Source organism: Aspergillus eucalypticola, assembly GCF_003184535.1.
Source record: "Aspergillus eucalypticola CBS 122712 chromosome Unknown BO83scaffold_1, whole genome shotgun sequence".
Taxonomy (NCBI): Eukaryota; Fungi; Ascomycota; class Eurotiomycetes; order Eurotiales; family Aspergillaceae; genus Aspergillus; species Aspergillus eucalypticola.
In genome coordinates this window covers 1,190,002-1,209,588 of record NW_020290275.1, presented here as the reverse complement: position 1 = coordinate 1,209,588, position 19,587 = coordinate 1,190,002, and the positions used below count along the sequence as shown (strand labels likewise).

Here is a 19,587-nt window from a genome sequence, read left to right as displayed (position 1 = left end):
AGATAATCGTAGATAAAGCTGTCAAAAGGCAACGCTATGAAGCATCTGCAGACTCCATGCAGATGCACGTGTCAAATGCATGTAGTGAAACGTTGGACAGCACTCCACAGGTTGATCGCAGTCGCGTTCACTATTTCGACCTCCACTACAGAAGGGTTCGAGACAAGCACGGGAATAGCCGCAAGGGGCAAGAACTTCCAGATGGCTCGCTTTTTACAGCATGGAATGCATCATCCACATGTTGGCGGCGGACTCTGCATCGGAACTTTCCCCGATAGGAAGCATCCAGCGTGACTCAATTGGCAGGATCCACGAACAGCCAAAGAGATTTCAGGCTTTTAGACTCTGAGGACTGGATTAGGGGTCTCAGCTGTGTGGGACTTTGCAGTTTGCATCTGCCGACGGAGCTCTCGGTTAAGCTAGATTATGACTGCATCATCGCAGTGCGATATGGGGCCAAAACGCAAGGGGTATTTGACAGCGCCTCGTACTGCGTGCTGTACATGATATTTTCTATGTTTATATGCCTTTTATGTTATTCAAATGTGTTGCTTCTGTATCTGGTCTTCAGTCATGATGTCGGTGACTATGAATGCAGGAGGTAGTACCCATTGTCAATCAAACCGACTTGGGTGTATCGACAATGATTGAGCTAACAAAGAAGGCAAACCGCAGCAATAGTGTAAGACATGGGGCTAAAAGTTAGCGAGGACTGGTTCACGAGGGCGAATAGAACTAGGAGGAATTATGTAGGAGACAGGCATCCATTGACCACTGTTTCGCTTGGGTTAGACAGCGGCAACTTCGGATTTGTTTCCTGATCAGTTCGATCAACTGTGGCGTTTTCTAGTCGGCATTAAGCGCCGCAGGGTGGTCCACCATGAAGAAGAAAATGACTGAATCTTTATAAATGCGTCTATTATCCATCTAAGACAACCCGGGATAGGAGCCATGCGATTCGACTAAGATGGTGGACTGGTGTAAGTACCTGCTTGGTCGCCAAGAAGTGAGCAAATAACTCACAGCGCCAGTCGGGGGACATCCGATATCACAGCTGAATCTGGGTTTGGGCAGCAGGGGCACACACCAACCAGGCTATGCACGTAGTAGAGAGGGGGCGGACAATGGATCGGGCCAACCGGTGGCATGCGCGACGAGGGAAGCGGTACCTTAGTGGAGGTCTAAACCATGCTAAAACCAGGCCAGACCCGGTCGGGTGTGGGCTGGGCTTCATCTCTTCCGCCGACCATCGTCCTCGCTACCTCCCCACCCGCATCCACGGCACCTGTCTGACAGCCCATCACCATCACCCTCATCATTACTACCAACGTTCTTCCTCCGCTGACTTTCCACCAAGGTCCTACCTGCTACAATTCCCTCTCCTGATTATTTTTTGCACCGTGAATTGAGTGGTGGTGTGATGGTGACAATCTGATGATGGTCATATCCTTTTCTTTCCCGACGAAGATGCCCCTGCTCTTGGAGCGATATTCTTGCATGAAGATGATGCAGAACGTGGGATTTGACGAATGTAGTTGACTCAATCATTGGCTAACACTCGCAAAAAGCAATAGTCAGATAAGTTAAATGAATAAACGAGTCAGAGGCAGGCTACCTTGTTAGTGTCGGGGACCGGGCCTGTCCACGCTCTCAAGGTCCTCACAAGGTCCTCACCTGGAAAATCTCTGCCACGCACTTCCATTATATAAGACCGTGACGCAACGATGGCCAAACTGAGGAAATGATCAGAGCCGTCAATTCTATTTTCTCATCTTTCAATTCCCTGAGTGACATACTATCTCAATACTATCAAAATGTCGTTCAATCCTAATGATGTTGATCTCGACACGGCCGACCCAACGGAGATCATTTGCTATCTCAACAAGTCAGAAAATGACTACAACGGCCATCTGGGCGCCCGCATTTCGGCTATTTTCGTGATCTTTGCCGTTTCAACTGCAGTGACCTTCTTCCCCGTCGTCGCCAAGCGCGTCCCCAGGCTGCATATTCCACTATACGTCTACCTTTTCGCTCGTTACTTCGGTGCTGGTGTTATCATTGCAACAGCTTTTATCCATCTTCTGGACCCCGCATACTCTGAAATCGGCCCGCAGTCATGTGTCGGAATGACTGGTAACTGGGCGGATTATTCCTGGTGCCCTGCGATCGTCTTGACCTCGCTCATGTGCATCTTCCTCCTTGACTTTGGTGCTGAGCGCTATGTCGAAGTCAAGTATGGCGTCTGCAGAGAGGATCCCGAGCCAATCATGACCAGTGCAGTGGATAACTCGACTGTGGACAAGGCATCGCCCGGAAACTCTAGGAAGAGCGAGGCTGATGTGGAGGAGTTGTCCACCACTGACACATTGATCGAAAGGTCTTTCAAGCAACAGATTGCCGCCTTCCTCATTCTCGAGTTCGGTGTCATCTTCCACTCCGTCATTATTGGTCTAAACCTGGGAGTTACCGGCGAAGAATTCGTGACGCTCTACCCGGTTCTTGTCTTCCACCAGTCCTTCGAAGGCCTGGGTATTGGAGCTCGTATGTCCGCCATTCCTTTCCGCAAGGGCAGCTGGCTGCCGTGGATCCTTTGCAGCTTGTACGGATTGACCACGCCCATCTCGATCGCTATTGGCCTTGGTGTCAGAACAACCTATAACTCTGGCTCATACACTGCCAACGTGGTCTCCGGTGTTCTGGACTCCATTTCCGCCGGTATCCTAATCTACACTGGTCTGGTTGAGCTTTTGGCTAGAGACTTCCTTTTTGACCCTCACCGCTCCCAAGACAACAAGAGACTGGCATTTATGGTCATCACCATGCTCTGGGGTGCTGGTATTATGGCTCTTCTCGGAAAGTGGGCTTAAGGTCCGATGGAGGTGCTGTCGTTAAATCGTGTGTGTCGCTTCTGTTAAGATTCTGCTCATGCAACCTTCTTCTTGCTCATATTGCACCCATTTGCTGTTCGAAATACCCTTGCATTCTATTCCAAAATTGTTTGTCATGTGCACATATGTATGGACGATAATAATTAGCTAGAACAAAATTGCTCAGACTAATATATGATCTATATTTCCTCCTTCTGTTATTATAGATGCACATCTACGTACTTCTCCACGAACTAAGGTGGCATTCCTTTCAGCAATTTAATCTGAACGAGACTGGCCTCGAATATCAAATCGACAAATATTGAGCTGAGCAACAAGCAAAAGTCTCCTCTGTCCAGCTCGATATCCGGCTAAGATCTATATGAGGGAAGATGTACTGCGACGATGAGTGGCCTTCATCGAGAAGCACGTGCCACCTTAGCTGTCTTCCAAGCCTGCTAGTACGGGTCGCCTACTACCAACCAATCTACAAACATGCAGAGGTCTTTATCGAGACGTGTCGCGTCCTCAAATAGACATATAATTGTGCTTATATCGAACAAGATGTGGTCCTACCGATGCTGGGTTCAACAAACACCTCGGAGAACTGCATAGACAACGACAGCAACCTCCTGTCTTCCACCATCAAACAATCAAACTCAGTTAGTTTCTTTCAATTGCAATAACCCCTCGATTTTTTTTTTTTTATTTCATCATTTAATTCACGTCTACATTGACTAACCAATTCTTATCTTCATACCAGCCCTCTCACCATCACCCATCCCCCCCCCCCATAAATATCCCCACCAACCCCTTTTCAGCTGCTCAACAACATCCTAACTAGTAGTAGGCGCCGTGTCCTTAACAATGGGGTAATAATACCCACTCTCATCCAAGCTTGACGTATCCCAGTACACCTGGTAAACATCGGTGACATTAGTCTCCTTGAGACGGAACACATCGGTCAACTCGCCTGACGACTCCTCCCACATGAGATAAGAGCCATAGAAGAGGAAGTCATCAGTGACGGCATCAGAAGGCGTATCGATTCCGTTGCCGGTGAAACCAACGGGTAGGATCTCGTCGGCCGTGGGACGGATATAGAACAGGGTGTCGGAGTCGAGGGTGACACCGTCGGTGGTGGCAGTGGTATTTAGTTCGGTGTCGGTGATGACGACTGCAGCATGGTTAGTAAGATTGCTCTGTGTATGTGGTTTGGAAGGAATGCTGACAGGTGACGTCGGTGGTGACGGATCCATAGGGCCAAAGAGATGAATCACCGGCGTAGGCGAGTCCTGGTGATGTCAGCGTGATATTGGGGATTAAGTTGAGATAACTACTATGTACCATCGGAATAGAAGAACTTGAGAGCGGAAGCGCCGACACCCCAGGCATACAGACTGAAGGAACCGCTGGGGTTGCGCTTCTCGAGGCTGGATTCGATCTCTGCAGACGGAGCGGCAAGAGCACCAGCGGCCAGGGCCAAGGCGGAGATGATGGACGACTTCATGGTGAGCAAAATTGATCACTGGAGTACTGCAGACTTACAAGAAAACTAGATACATTCATGACGAGAGAACAGTCCCGCTTTATATCCTCAGTTCCTCAGCGAGGGAACTATCCTCACCCAACTGCATAACCCCGCACCCAACATGATTGCCTAAGCTTAAGTTCCTTAGGGGTTCGGGGTCCAAAAACAAACCAATGACAGATTGAGAACTCTTATTCTGTTATTTTTAATCTCGTATAGACTATGGGCATACGTATGCAGACCAACTGTATGCGGGATAGTGGCGACTAGCGCTGGGACTCCCGGCTTGGCCTGAAGGGCCTTCGGAGGGATATGGACTGAGAAATATACGCTTAGGTGCCATTTCAGGCCTTGAAGATGTCATGCGGGATGATTATTTTACAGACACTCACTCATTGTTCTTCGTTCGTAAATCTGCTAACTACACTGGCTGGTATGATAGAACTGTACGATTTGAGAATGAAGCTCTACAAAACAAGAACGAATAGCTTCACCCCACTACAGCTCTCCTCGACCCTGCGATGAGGCGAAAAGTGGAGATTCTAACAAATAACGTTATTGCCCACTTAATAATTTTTATCTAATCCGGGCGAACCAAGTTTGACGGTGGGCCAGAGATCTAGATAGCAGCTCAACATCGGAAATCCCGAGATTCTGCAGACATTCCAAATATTGCTATCCTGCAAGCAAATCGAGCTTTTTCTTATTCCATACATCAACACACACTGTTCAAAACACAAAATGACATCACCAAAGTGCTATTCATTAAAGTCTATATCTATCACTTATCTATAATGTCACCCTACTCAGGAACCCCCCTCAAACTCACCACCGTATCCCGCACACTCTCCCTCAACCCGCGATAAACCAGCCCCAAATCGCCCACCGACGCCGAATTATCAAACCCATACTTCGGCCCACCCTCCGGATACTCTCCATCCCTCAACGCCTCCTCCCCCTCCGGCAACCCCCCCTTAACTTCCGGAAACTCCTCCCCCAGAACCTCGACAATCTCCCTATTACAAAACCCCCCGGCCGTCAAAAAATACCTCTTCCCATCCGTCACCTCCCCCTTCTCCAACGCCACCGCATGCGCCATTGCCGCATCCCTCACATCCACCCAGAACGCACTCCCCGTCGCCGGACACTTCTCCTTAAACTTCCCCGCCACGAAATCCCTAATCCTCGTATTCGACGTATTCACCTCCCCCAGATTCCTCAACGACCCAGGCACAACCGGCCCAAATATCAACGACGGATTCATCACCGTTAACCCAAACTTCGGCTTCTCCCGCTCCATAAACTTCCACGCTTCCCGCTCCGCCAGCGCCTTACTCGTCCGATACCCAGCCTGTCCCTGCGCATTCGCAGGACTAACCGCCTCTTCCCAGGACACGTTATTCCAATCCTTCTCAGAGTACTTGCTCCCCGCAGGTTTACTGGGATTCCACATCGCCGCGAACGACGACGTAATCACCACTTTCTTCACCGTAGGTGCGTACTTTTGCACGGAACTTAATATCCCGATGGTGCCGTTAACAGCTGGATCCAACATGTCCTTCTTGATATTGTCGATGCTATAGTGGAATGGACTCGCCGTGTGGATTACACCGGTGAGTGGAGGGTCATTGACCACGGCAGAGTCGAATGCCGAGAGGAGGGAGATGTCCGGGACAATTTTTATAGTAAGTCGGTGAGGTGGGATATCAGGACGGATGGATTGTACCTGCGAGGCTTTTTCAGCGCTCCGCACGGTCGTGATTATGTCGTGGCCTCGTGAGAGTAGGATGTCGATTAGTGTGCTGGCGAGGAAGCCGGTGCCGCCGGTGATGAGGATTTGGGACATTTTCTTGGTAAACTTAGTAGTAGTTTGATTGGTGTGGTTGGAGAACGAGAATTAATATTTTATATTTAAGATGAGAGAGAGAGAGAGAGAGAGAGGATGGGTTGAGGTGAGTATTATTTATACTATAACATTTTTTTCTTAGATGTTAAGACTTCTCCGTCAATTGATAATCTGAAAGTAAGCAAGCAGGTAGTTAACTAGTAGTGATAAACACCGACCCTTATCACCGCATACCTCCGCTCTGATCGGGAGGAGATTAGCGGGTGGGTCGGGGTTTATGCTAAGCTCCGTGTACTTACCTAGGTAACCCGTTGTACCTGTCCGTATCCGTGTCCGGTTTATATTACTAAGGCTGTGTAACTTTGTAACTAACTAGATCGGGCTAGATGCTTATGTTAATCAGCTGTGCGGAAGTGGAATCCTTCGCGTGGTCTCTGTACTGCTGATAGGTGTTTGTGGCGGAAGGACATAGGATTTAGGGGTTTACTACTAGTACTTATCGAAAGAGGGGGGAGATGATTGGGCTGTTTGAGGGGTTCGGTTCGGGTTCGGAAGGTTTACTAGGACGTGGCAGCTAGGTAGTTAGTTGGTTAGTTTGTACTTGGAGGATGGATGACATCATGGGGTTATGCTTATCAGCTTGGTGTTTAGGTCAAGTACTTTTAAAAGTGTTGTTTGATTGATGGAGGTGAGGAGGGATAGTATTTTCTGATTGGTGTAGGTGGTCATGTACTGAGTTGATTGTTGCGTTTCTCCAGCCCACATGTCAGCTGTGCATGAATGATGGCTACTGCGTATGGATGATACTTTGAATTTGATGAATGTACATCGTAGATACATCCTGTATTTTGTACAAGGTTAGACTACTAAATAATTATCGAATCGCATCTCTGGCTCGGAAGACGGCCCGACCCGAGTTCATGGATCATGAGCTTTTATTATTTTATTAGCCATCAGGCAGGGTCTCAGGTAGAAGATATGAGATGTGAGTAGTAAGTAGTCATAACAGTGATAAAGGTATGATGAATCACCTCCTAACCACCCTCACAACCCCCATCTCAAATCTCGTTCTATTAATCTTCGTCAACACCCTCCCCATCCACTCACACCATTGCACAATCCTCTCATGCACCTCATCACTCCCAAACCTCTCTTCGACCGTTTCCACAAACCGACTCTCCATCCACTGCCAAACAAACGCCCTCCTCGACACCAACTCCACATCCCACCACCTCTGCACCCCGCCCTCCTTCCACTTCGGCTGCTCCCCCACCAGAATAAAAACCGGTCCCATGATCGAAAACAGCTCCATGATTTCCTCCACAAGCGCCTCATCCTCAAGCCAGATAACCTCCTCGCTCACAACCACCAACGGCAACGAAAACACCACCCTTGCTGCCTTGCCATTCATATCGGGCTGCTCCAGACGGTCCCCTGCCCCGAGGATCAAGTCGACAATGTTGTCGGGGACGAGGTAGAGAACGTCGCTGTCGATGTTGAATTGGCGGGAGAAGGGGGGTATATATTCGCTACTGCATTCGTCATTGTACATTTGAGCCTGGATTTGTTGTTGGTCATCAAGGCGGTTCGTTTGTGGAGCTGATATACGCTGCGCCCATTTCTGTGCAATGGCTCGCGATTCGCTGTTCACGTGTAGTAAAGGAGTATGGATTTGTACGTGGTCCAGGAGGCTCATGTCGAATACTATCTCGTAGTTGCCATTGGGGTCGCTGACTTGGCCTGCCTCTCCTGTATAGGGGATGGGTTTGGCCACCCAGCAACCTTTTCTGTGGGGAAGTAAGGCTGAGGGAGGGTATGTGGGTTCGGGGAGGGCGGATTGCCAAATTTGGTGTCGGAGTTCGGCGGGGAGGAAGTTGAAGAGTGGGAATGTTTCTGCTGTGTTGGCTGTTGTTGTTTGATTTCTTTTTGGGGAGGTGTGTGGATCGGGGTCGGATGAATCAATCGGAGTGTTCCTCATGTTTGTAGATTGGATGGTGTAGGAGCAGTGTCGATCAGTTCTCGACTGGACTTATAGACTGGGGAAAGGTGACACGGAGATAATAAGCAGGGAAAGCTGTCAAGGCTGACTGATGGGCTACCTATGTTAGTGAATGAAGACTGCGCCACACCCCCCGCATGTGACTATCCGGTCGCAAGATTGCTGTCGATAAATTTCGAGATGATATTGACAGGTAGAAAGTGAACTTGTAGTCGCTGAATAACTTCGTTTGGCCTTTTTGGTGATTGATGTTAGATTGACGAGGTAATTGACATCCTTAATGGCTTCTTTGAGGGAGGAGGAACGTACGCGACCGTTGTAAGTGTGCACCAATGAACCCAACTGACCGAAGTTCCAACTCAAGCACTCTCTACGTCTTCTTTATCGGGAAAATGTTTTGAAAGCAGTAAGAGCCATGAAATGATTAACACAAAGATCTCGGGTTTACTAAGCACCGAGCTCGTGAGTGACGTGATCAGAAGGGTATGTAAATTTGATGGAATGACCCAGGCCAGGGACAACAGCGCTAAAGGATTCAAGAACCAGCTCAGAGCAATGCAGATCATGAAAGCGTGATTGAACAGAAATAAATAGCACAACGCGACTTGCACGTTTCACATCTCAGATGTGCGTGAGGGAATCTATGCATAAACAAAGGAAATCAACAGCCGGCTAGAGAAGAATCAGGGTCGTGAGGAGACATAAGGAAGAAAAAAAAGAGAGAAAGAGCTAACACAGCATTGGCTATACTGTGGGATCAACATGCACCCCCAAGCATAGGTCAATGAAGGATGTTGAATAGTGTGGGTATAGATCAGGCTGGCATAGAACCGAAGGTAAAGGGAACTTGTAGTCGCTTTTTGCTACTGTACAACCAGGCCTATTAGCCATACAATGTAGTCAACATTCATGGGCTGAGTATCGTACCTTGGAAATTCGTTCTTGCTTCGCGCAATGCACTCATGGCACTGAAGAGATGTCTTTCTGCCTCTTCTATGTGCGAGTGGATAACTGTGACGTCATAGGCATTTCGATAGTTTGCAAGAACATGAATTCTCGCCTTGGCCGAGCTACATTGTACCAGATGCATTAGCATTAATGCAATCAAGATTGCCATGATCGCGACTTGTTTCGCCATAGCCACACGTGGACAATGAGATGGTAAGGAATACCTAAGAGCAGCTTCCCCCCATTCGATCGCCAACTGTATCGACTTCACATGTTGATCAGGGGTGGCCTCCATTGTCAACAGCGGCTCGTTCATGTAGATGGCCTTTCTTTGAATAAAGATCTTATCGAGGTACTTATAATGCTCATAAGCGTCGGTGAGCTCCCCCGACCACGGATTTTGTTTGCGATAGGTTTTAGGATCTATAGTGTCGAACCATTGACGAAGCAAGGCAATCGTGTTATGATTCTCGCGAATCTCATATTTCATATGTCGTAAAGTCCACGGACACGACCAAGGAACGTATGAATAGCGCCTGGTATGTTGGCCCAAAAGCGACCCCGCACACAGTTTTGACCTCACAATCGGCCGTTTGGTGATGTGATGCATGTGATCTGGCGGTGAGGGGAGATTCGCTTGATAGAGGGGTAGTTATCGCTTCGATAGATACGGACTATGAAGGGTGTGGATGGGTAGTGGGTGTTATGGTAAATGGTTGCGGTCCTGCGCAGCTAGCATTAGAAGTGTGAATGAGGAGAAGAATGTGGACCGAGCAGGTACCTCGCTCAGTGTTATAAAGGGAGCTCTCAGCTTTGTGCTCCCTGGCGTTTACAGGGGGGGGGGGGTTACCCCGCATCTTCGGCGTTGCTTATGTCACCGCAGTTAACAATGCGCCGGGGAACGTCAGCCGACCAAAGTCAATCATTCCACTGTTCTGCACTGCCCAGATGAGTCAATTTCTTGCAGTTATTTAGGAGACTATAGTAGAATATTCTCCATGAGCAACTAAATTGGATGAGGAATTAAGGATCTATTATTTAACACGTAAGGTGAAGAATTATTATTTGAAAGTAAAGACGGATCTCGTGCTTCCCGTTGGGTGTAACTCCCGCCCGCTGATCGACAATCAGGCACAAATAAAGCGGCAGTTGCACCGATGCCAGTAGCAGAGCCAGTTTGTCCACCGTGTGGCTGTAATTAGCGTAGTTAGCGAGCATCGGAGTATACAATCAGTGTTGCCTAGCGCTTTATAGACCCTATGTCCACCTGTTGCGTCACCTCATCAAAGATCGCCTTGCCCCATGGCCGCTAATTACTTGCATACCGTCGGTCGGCATCCAGATCCTCTTGACCCACCAAATTACATGGAACTTAGGCTAGATTGTGGTAATACAACGAACTAGATAGTTAAGTATTGGTTGGCCCAGAAGTATAGAAAGATTTCTTGCAGCGCTTATGCATCACACACGGAGCGGTATTATAACCGTGCACTTGCTAGCGTAGTCTACTTCTGTTTAAGAGGGGCCTCAGGCATATTGCCGTCTCCATTGTGTAGAGCTCAAAGGTAAAAGTGGCAGTGAACATGGGTGCATGTAGCTAGTCCTATCGCAGAGCTACGTATCTATCGTTGTATTCCCTTGGGTCCTCACCCAATAATAACCGTAAGGTTTCACTTCCTTCGCACCGGTGCGTTCCAGCCGCGCTGCATCCCACATAACGGAGCCTCATTCTGAAATATACGACACACCCTCATCTCCTATCATGTTACTGTAAGTTCCTTCCCATAGTATTGTCCACGCCAGTGGCGGGTACTCTCCGTCCGAGTTATTGACAATATCACCTCGAAAGGGCAAAGGATCTCTCAGCTCCTCTCTTTTGTCCGTGGGCGACGGGTAATCGAGGCGGCGATCGTGTCTTGTCTCAACTTCGAGAGCCCCGCCGCACCCACCCAGAAAATCGGCCCCTAACATAACCAAGTTATTCTCCATAATGCGGACTACCTCCATGTGGTCTTGGATCTCGTACATGATCTTGTGGAGGAATCCGAGGCCTCGTGTAAAGATTCCCCTCATGTAGCAGTCATCGTAAGCAGTCATCAGAATAGTTTCCTCCCGAATATTCTGTGTGTCACAAATCAAGGCATCAAAGTCTTGGAACTAGGGGAGTACTGACTGCGAATATTGATTGCACCAATTGGGGTACATAGAAGGTCACTAGATTGCAACGGTGTTGTCCTTGGACAAGCCTTGAAATGTGAGTTGATGAGGTCCTGGGGACATGGGTCTATTTTCCGGTAATTCTCCGGATCAATGCTCTGGGCCCATTCGTCCAGTGAGGCCACGGTCTCTCCCATGAGACTGGACCTCATGGAACGTGGCCCTTATCTTCGTATGGAATTCATTCAAGAACGTAGTTGACAGCGATGGCGTTTATCCGGCGCGCTCTGAGGTGAAAGTAGTTGTCAAAGACAACACGCATGCTCAGTATCTCCCCGCAGAACGCACACAAGGGTCCTGGGGGATTATATTGTTCCTCATTCATTGTTATGCAGCTGCACCGATCTACCTAGTGTCTGGAGTTTTAAGAGAGATTCAGGCACAGCGATGAAGTAACAATGTTCACAGAGCTTCTGAACAGGCTAGCATGTTATATCTGAGCGGAAACAGACCCCGAATGTAAGGACAGCAGTGCGCACACCCTGGCTTTGAAGGTATTGGTTGTTGGCGAAAAAGAGTTTTTGACTTCTCAAGTAGACTGAAAGACACGATGGACGGATGATGTATTGCGTAGAAGCCGTTCTATGAGAATTGAGAGATGTGAAAACGAAAGGTTACCGCTTCATCACCTCGACTTGACTGACTGCTCCCGATCAACTGGCACACCCAGAGGATAAGTAGCCAGGGGTTTTCATTTCTTTCTCGCTTTCAGATGCTGCTTCTCCCGGCGATTGAGGACAAGACAAAGACAATATAGACATTTAGAAGTTCTTTGCGCCTACACGCCAGCTTGAGTTTGAATTTGGCTCTGTGCATCTAACACATGAAGCCAACGCCCATATGCGGGTGCAGAGGATGTCACAGGCGTCTATTAGCTATGGTTGAGATAAAGCTGTCCATGGGAGGATGGTCAATTGCATCCCAACTCGTATGAGCGGCAGAGACTGTCGGGACCAAATTGGCCACGGTGCTTGTCGTGCTCGTTATGGAGGCGCCGGGGGATGTCAGGCTCGGTAATGAACCCGCAAATCGGCGAATTTTCTTCTTTGATCAACACATATTCTAGGCTTTAGAGGAATATTGTCCGTTATCTAGGCTTCTGTGTCATAGTGGGCAGCATAACTGACGAGTTCGCTAAGGCTGATGCAGGAGAACTGGAATGACTCAACAGAGCAACAAGAATGATATTAGAATGCGTCATATTGAGCCCGGAGGGGAAGGATTTGCATTCGATCCTCTTGAAAAGTCTAACATTACATGAGACTTGTTGCTCCGGAGAAAGTTGGCAAAACCAGCATATTGGTAAGCCGGGCACAGAGCCTGAGACGTAGGTCGCATACCTCGGACTGCCCGAACATGCCTTTGCACTAGACATTGACCTCATGGAGGACACCTAGCGACAAACCAGCTTGATGAACGACAACGCAGCAACCAGAAAGAGAGCGCGGTCTCAAAAAACAGCATAGAGAGTTTTCACATGTCGACAAACTCTTAGAACCCGTAGAAAAGAATTCGGTGTCCTCATGTTTACGCACCACCGTCCCTCTCTCCCAAGATCGAGTGACGCATCTGCTTCGTAACATATACCGTCAACGGCACGCCTGGGGTAATCATCCTCATCCCCCTCCATCGCGTTGTCCCAACTCTCTCGACCACAGCAACCAGCGTCGGGACTGTACGCCTGCCAGGTTCTTTCCCCGATGGGTCCCAGTTGTCGCAAGCGTCGTCGTCGTGGTTGTTCTCCATCATCTGCTGGCTGTGCAGCTGGCCGTGACGACCCGGCCGGAAAATAGAGACAGCTTTCTTTCCGTTTCTGCACTGCGTGATGGCCAGACAGATCTCTTGGAACACGATAGTGGTGGCAACGATCAGTCAGGCAAGGAATATCATCGCCACACTACTGAAACGGCTTGTGGTGCCTATTTGAGACAATTCTTTTGCATGCTGGACTCCACTTCGTGTGCATCCCGTCGGGAGGTCATCGACGAGGATGATTTCGTCTAGGAACTGGTCTCTATCTTGTGTGTACCATTGCTAGCTGCAAGCTTACCCCAATGAGAGCAATGGAAAGTCCTATTTAGAAAACCATCAGTCGTGATGCGAGTTTGTTTAGGTCTGGAGGGCTTACCATTCTTATATATATAAGATCCGGCTAAGCGAAACTGAGATTCACCACCCACATTCGTGTCCGAAAATCTTCTCACATAGTCGATCTGGAGATAGAGGAACGCTCAGCTTAACGAAGCAGAGTTTACGGCAGTCCCCCTCTGCCAAAGTGGTGGGGCGTTTGCCAACGAGACATGCCTTAGGCGTGTGAAAATACCAAGTTCTGGGTTATTCGCCCATTCCAGGACTCTTTCCAAAGCGGGTAGAGTTGTGGAGAGAAAAGAGTCTCCTAAAGCAGACGGTGTACTAGGGAAACGAACGAAATTATATATCCGAGTGGCAAAATTCAGGTGAAGCAGTCAGCAATGGTGAAATCAGGACAGTGACCGAGAAGATTGGTGGCAAATGTCGATTGAATATGATTTGTGTACATGGATTCCCAGACTCGTAGGGAATGAAGACCTATGGAATACCTATTGCAGGGGTTTGATATCCTTCACACCCACGATCCAGTGGTCTAACGACATTGAATATCATAGGTTAATGATCAACGAACGCACACCCCCTCGCTTGAACCGCCTTTGACAACTGTTACTGGTTGTACGTTGGTTTCTCTAGGAGAAGACAGCGATTGCGTTTCCTTTGGAGGTCCAGATGAAAAACTCGAAGGATGAGGGATCCTACCCACCAGTTTTATCATTGGAGTCTTCGGTTTTGTTCCTTTCTTTGTCGCAGTCACAGGACGTCACAACCTTGCGAGTTGACGGCCACCGAGTGATCAAACACCGTATGTCTGTCTTTTGTGATGGTTTCCAGGTACTTGTCCAAGTAACCGTCGCAGCAATTCGGTCCGCGTTGAAGGGAGGTCCAACGTCTGATCCGGCTATCTTCAGCCAGATACCAACGACTTTCTATATTACTGCAGACAATGTATCCTCAGATCGTCATCATGTTTCATCCATTCCACTTCTTTTGGTTTCGCTCCGCAGCAGTTCCCAGTAGAGGTCGTTGGATCTGAAATGGGCAATTTGCCGGTGGTATGGATCTTCACAGGCCGATATACCGGGGAGATTCTTTTTTTCTGAATGATATCGAAGTCATCATCGGACTATGGATGAAAAGCTTGTTCGGCTGGTAGTAAGCCATAGCATCAATCAGGGATCGGAAGAAATAGCGTGCTGAACAAGAGCAGATGCATGCATCTTATCGAATTGTATATAAGGTTGCTGTTCTGTAATGGCTCAACCGATGCTGGACAGGTCGAGAAAGGCTCACACCAAGTGGCCTTTTGGTGAGATAAGTTTTTCTGGACCCGAGGACACGCTATTAAATGTCAAACATTGGATTTGGCTCGAGCCGTGAGTGATTATATATGGAGATAGCCGAGCTTCAGAAAGATTCATCATGTAACTTGTCCAATGTAAAAAGCTCTCGCAGGCAAATTTTCAACATTTAGTTTGACAAGCATCTGCTCTAACCGGAGGAGCAAATTGAGTCTGAAAATGTAGGTCGAACACTTCATAGTAGACACGCACTTGAGAGACGGTAGGAACACCCACAAATTTGGGATCGAAGCCATCTTTATCGACTGGATCTCTTCTTTGATACCACAACTGAAACCAGGCGTATCTGCTTGATTGTGTGGGTCTGGAACGTTGTTCACAGAGAAACTCGTTTCTTCCTGGGCTGTTTATTCGACACCCAGAACCACTCCTGCTTGGTGATGAAGTAAGGACCTGGGTGTCGCAACGGTGCCTTTATACCACATTTAGCAGGAAGAAATTGAGAAACATATGCTTGCATTAGCTGACGCCAGCACGCGGCACCGATCCTGCTTGGTGATGGAAAGGTGTTGCAGTGGCGATGAGCGATTTATAATCGTCTCTTGGGACCAAAGCAGGTAAATAGTTATAGACATGAAATACATGGACACGAGATATGTCCACCGTTTCTCTAATAAACCATAAAGTGAGACAAAAGTCGACATAAGTCCGGCGGACCGAAAATTGACCTGGGTAAGCCTGTATACGGCGTAGATAAAGCAGCAGAGGGAAACGAATTCCTTCGGAGTTGGTTTCGGTATCCCAAAGCACCAATAACCAAAGCCCGGTCATAATAGGCGACGGAACGCTTCGATGGTTCTCGTCCGAGTCACTCGAGAACATTCATAGGCCGTGATCCGTCCCGTTCACTTTGACCGGACCTGCGTCCCTGGATGAGCACGAATGCCATTCGAAACCTCTAAGGTGTATCTCCCCAGCTGGATGGAAGGGATGATTGAGTAGACGACCAATAAACTCAAAAAGCCATGGTGCCCGCATATCGATCACACCGATTTACGGCGGTCGGCAGTTCCCTTGTCGTCCTTCTGCTTTTTGTTACTCTATAAATCCTGGGCGCAACCTTCATATTGCGCTTCTGTTTATGTAAGGAGCAGTCATGCATTCTCCGACAATGTTATCTTCGTTAAGCTTGTAGTGAAATGGTTGGATGGGCACCAGTAGGTTTGTTCCCTTCTGCCTATCATCTTTAGTGAGCAGCTCTGTACAAATAGAGGGCATATAACGATGGCAGTGGATGGCATTCACTCTTTCAAAGTTGAATAACGATGTCTGGCGAAGGGAGGCAAGTCGTACTTTGCTAAATCACGGGTAACAGCCTGCTCAACTCTTTCATTGTGTAGACCCCGTACATTATTTTCATGATGGGAACATTCTCTCTGCGTAGCACGGCTGGGCCCATACCCAATCACTCCGATGCCGATTATTTCATATTGCAAGCGTAAGAGGAACTATAGCATGTCTGCGTAGCTGGCCTAGTGCATATCACCAAAGAATGAGCGGGTGAAATGAACATTTGTTCGAGCTCAAAGCCAAGGGAGGGAGCCAATGATGCTTGTGTTCCGTGCTGTGAAGAAGAATGTGGGATCCAATGTGAACGACAACTGGACTTTGAGCCACACCATGGTATTCCACTATATTATTCATGGCTTACATGAAGAAATATCCGTCATTGTCGAGGGGCAAGCCTTGATTCCTTGTCGGGAAGGGAGAACATCCAAAGAGAGTCAGTGCGCAACAGCCAGAGTCAATGAGCTCATCAGTATCCATGCTATTGGAATAGGCAAAGGTTTTCTAGACCTATCATGCACGAAAGCCCAAGCCCAAGCATCAGTGCACTTGTAGATCTTGCATACAGCCAATGAAAGCGGCCTCATCATGACTGTTTGATTATGTTCACACAAGATAGCCGTTCGGGCGACGACAGCAATGAGACATCTATATGTCGGGAAGTGGCTCAGAGGACACAGCAAGACAAACAACATCATAGGGATAACTCGATTGCAATATTATCAAAGAAACCACCAATGATCTTGTCTTCGTATCCTAGGAGTGGATGTGGCTACGCCACAATCCCGACTGTATGAAATCACCTCGTGCAAGGCGATACTTAAGAGAAGGATACAACTTGTAGTCGTAGAGAATGCGTAATGCCGCAGATTGAAAGGTGACTGCATAGTCAACATTCAGATGCAGGAAGCTGGGTCATTCGCGTGTAGTGCCAGGGCGACACTGTCATGAATGTTAAAGAATGCAATGGCGGAATAGGGTGCCGAACCCAGCAAGTATAAGTGCTTCTCGTATAGACCGCCCTCCGTAGCCTTCAGAGATTGCAGCTGTGGGTATATGGCAAGTGTCTCTTGCATAGGGGTAAAGAGAACAAGTCCTTGAGATAGACTGAACGAAGTAATGAAAGGCGAAGAATGCGAGGAAAGGATTGAACGAAGAAAATCCAACACTAGTCATAGTTGCACTTTGCATACTGCAGCAGGACATAAACTGGTAATTTCTGGGGCTGGATGCAATAGCTCCGGTGCTAAAAGCTGGACCCCGCAATAAAAAGTTCAGACGAGCGCAGGAACGAATAGGTTGATCCTCTCAAATGCATGCAGCCACCTTCCCGGCAGTAGGCACAGCAGAAACGGCTTTTGAGTAAGGAAGGTCAGAGATGAGATGTATGACTTATACCATAGCCCGTATATCCTCCTACTCATATTCAAAATGCTAGTGTATTGAAACAAGCACAAGATGAAGCCCTTTTCAGCTTCCAGAGGCAAGATTTGCAGTAGAGCCCGCTCAGTCATTTCCATCGCGAATCGGAAAATATCAGCGGGGGCGATTTTAGTTGACATAATATATATTTCCATCATTCTGAAAGACTCGCAGAACTTTTGTGCCGTTCCTTGAACGATATGTCGATTGACCCGAATTGGATCTCTTTTGACACATCACTGAACTCAGAGTGTGACGAGGAATGTGTGATATATAAAGCTCACACTGACTTGGAAGAGATGTGAGATACCATTTCGAAAATATCAAGTGTTGTCGTTTGACAAATCTGGTTTGTGGATATGCAACCCCTCAAGCCATCATGTTTGTGCTTGAAGCGCACTGTCGTCAGCCGAGTCTTCAGTACTTGGCAAAGGGGGTATCTTGGAGGGTGCCAAAGAACATCTCCAGGTGCAAGGACATTCCAGAGGCAAAATTCTTATAATGTTTCGAGAGCTTGTGTGTTTTGGCGACCAGACATCATAAGCTGTGTGGTCTCAGAGGCCACACAAGCAATTCTGTAGTCGTCAAAGACAAACCACAATGACACAGGGTCAAGATGCACCTCGAAACGTGGTCTGTATTTCAGGATGTACGGTATAGGAACGCCGAGTTCAATGTCAGTATAACCGTCACACGCATGTTCATCACTGAGTGTTTGTGTAGGTGTAGAATGCACACGATATATAGCGCTTCAGCAGACGGTAGGTCTTGGGAGGTATTCTGTGAGGTCTCAGAGTAGGAACATACGCCGGACGACATAGTTTAGCGTTATATACTTCACAGAACCTGCAAAGTCAAACCGCTCTCTGTATTTCGTGTCATACTCAGGATGCTAGACAACAACCGATTTGCCGTAGTGGTGGCCCCCAAAGAGACCCCGGAAGGTCACTTTGTGACTTCCCATTAGGATGGGAGTAGAAAGGCAACGCGTCAGTTGGAAATTGAATCGACATGCGAAAGCAGAACCACGTCGCATCTTCTTCTGCATGGCCGAGACCTTCAATAACTGACAATATAGTGAACAACAATGAATGTAATTCCCAGATGTTGGTCGGAGAGCAGAGAACACATTCTCCGGGAAATCTACCAACAGGAAGCTCGAACAACATGGTGATTATATTGCATTCTTCTCATGGGACTGGACCATGCTCTTCTCATGAGAAAGAAGGAAGATTATTGTCATTCACGACAACAGATCCAGTTCGATCTCTGATGCCAGCTCAACGGAGCAAAGGGCTTGGGGAGTGTCTCTGGCAATTGAGGAAGTGAGATATGCGTCACTAGTTGTGGACTTGCAAGGCTTGGTTACTCGCCATTGTTGCCCTGGAAATAACCGACAATGGCATGGGGAGGTTGTTCATGAGTTCATGACTTGAGTATATAGTATTGCTCTGTATTGATTGGAGAGAAGGAATGAGGAGCAATAGAGGATAAGATAGTGGCGCCTCTTATAGACTTGGACTGGTCTGTGATATGGCGTTTGCCGTGAATTTGAAGTCAAATATGGGAAAGTTCCGTTCATATAATCTGTAATGGAGACATGGTAGACTCTTAAGGGATGTGTAGAGAGTGGAATATCCCGAGAGGATTCTCTAGGAACTTGCGAGTTTTTATATCTAAAATGTCAACATAATTGGATTCACCTATGTACTGCGCCATCAACACAATTTGAATTCCAATCCGCATTGATGGATACTATGTGAAGTAAAGACGGGAGACGTAAGTGATCCACTCGATATCATCTTCACGCAGTAGACTGGCGCTAAAGTGCTATAGATTGACTGCAATGCACCTAGATACCTCGAATTTGTTTGGGAAAAGTGCTGCTCACAAAACAATCATTCACTCGAACTGTACATCCGACGCTAATCGGCTCAGGCTGTTTGTCCTGTACCACGAGAATATCTGAATATTATTGGTTAGACACTATGTTTGGCCTGAGAGGATATTCGATAATATCC

At 47.8% G+C, this 19,587-nt stretch overlaps 4 protein-coding genes across 4 annotated transcripts; 1 reads left to right on the top strand and 3 right to left on the bottom strand.

The window, feature by feature from the left end:
• The first annotated feature begins 1,612 nt into the window (after nt 1-1,612).
• On the top strand, nt 1,613-2,905 carry BO83DRAFT_9321 (high affinity zinc ion transporter). The gene has a single exon (XM_025537717.1). The coding sequence runs from the start codon at nt 1,815-1,817 to the stop codon at nt 2,865-2,867; it is 1,053 nt and encodes a 350-aa protein (XP_025393423.1). The 5' UTR covers nt 1,613-1,814; the 3' UTR covers nt 2,868-2,905.
• A 764-nt stretch (nt 2,906-3,669) lies between these two features.
• BO83DRAFT_404794 (uncharacterized protein) lies at nt 3,670-4,426 on the bottom strand. The gene is made up of 3 exons (XM_025533746.1): nt 4,215-4,426; nt 4,100-4,162; nt 3,670-4,044 (listed from the first exon to the last, which is right to left on the bottom strand). The coding sequence occupies exons 1-3, from the start codon at nt 4,375-4,377 to the stop codon at nt 3,704-3,706; spliced, it is 567 nt and encodes a 188-aa protein (XP_025393422.1). The 5' UTR covers nt 4,378-4,426; the 3' UTR covers nt 3,670-3,703.
• A 774-nt stretch (nt 4,427-5,200) lies between these two features.
• On the bottom strand, nt 5,201-8,222 carry BO83DRAFT_394867 (NAD(P)-binding protein; the record flags this gene model as incomplete). The annotated part of the gene is made up of 2 exons (XM_025533038.1): nt 5,201-6,256; nt 7,293-8,222. 2 exons carry the CDS (start codon nt 8,220-8,222, stop codon nt 5,201-5,203), a joined length of 1,986 nt encoding a protein of 661 aa, XP_025393421.1.
• A 676-nt stretch (nt 8,223-8,898) lies between these two features.
• Nucleotides 8,899-10,008, bottom strand: BO83DRAFT_9261 (uncharacterized protein). Its single transcript, XM_025537711.1, has 3 exons — nt 9,973-10,008; nt 9,171-9,915; nt 8,899-9,109 (listed from the first exon to the last, which is right to left on the bottom strand). Exons 2-3 carry the CDS (start codon nt 9,799-9,801, stop codon nt 8,988-8,990), a joined length of 753 nt encoding a protein of 250 aa, XP_025393420.1. The 5' UTR covers nt 9,802-9,915; nt 9,973-10,008; the 3' UTR covers nt 8,899-8,987.
• Between the last annotated feature and the right edge of the window lie 9,579 nt (nt 10,009-19,587).

Coding starts and splice junctions, on each gene's coding strand:
- BO83DRAFT_404794 (XM_025533746.1), bottom strand. CDS start 4,377: ATGAAGTCGTCCATCATCTCCGCCTTGGCCCTGGCCGCTGGTGCTCTT. Junction 4,163..4,214: donor CAAGTTCTTCTATTCCGATG/GTACATAGTAGT, acceptor TGACATCACCAG/GACTCGCCTACGCCGGTGAT. Junction 4,045..4,099: donor CGTCACCACCGACGTCACCT/GTCAGCATTCCT, acceptor ACCATGCTGCAG/TCGTCATCACCGACACCGAA.
- BO83DRAFT_9321 (XM_025537717.1), top strand. CDS start 1,815: ATGTCGTTCAATCCTAATGATGTTGATCTCGACACGGCCGACCCAACG.
- BO83DRAFT_9261 (XM_025537711.1), bottom strand. CDS start 9,801: ATGCATCACATCACCAAACGGCCGATTGTGAGGTCAAAACTGTGTGCG. Junction 9,110..9,170: donor AGCAAGAACGAATTTCCAAG/GTACGATACTCA, acceptor CTGGTTGTACAG/TAGCAAAAAGCGACTACAAG.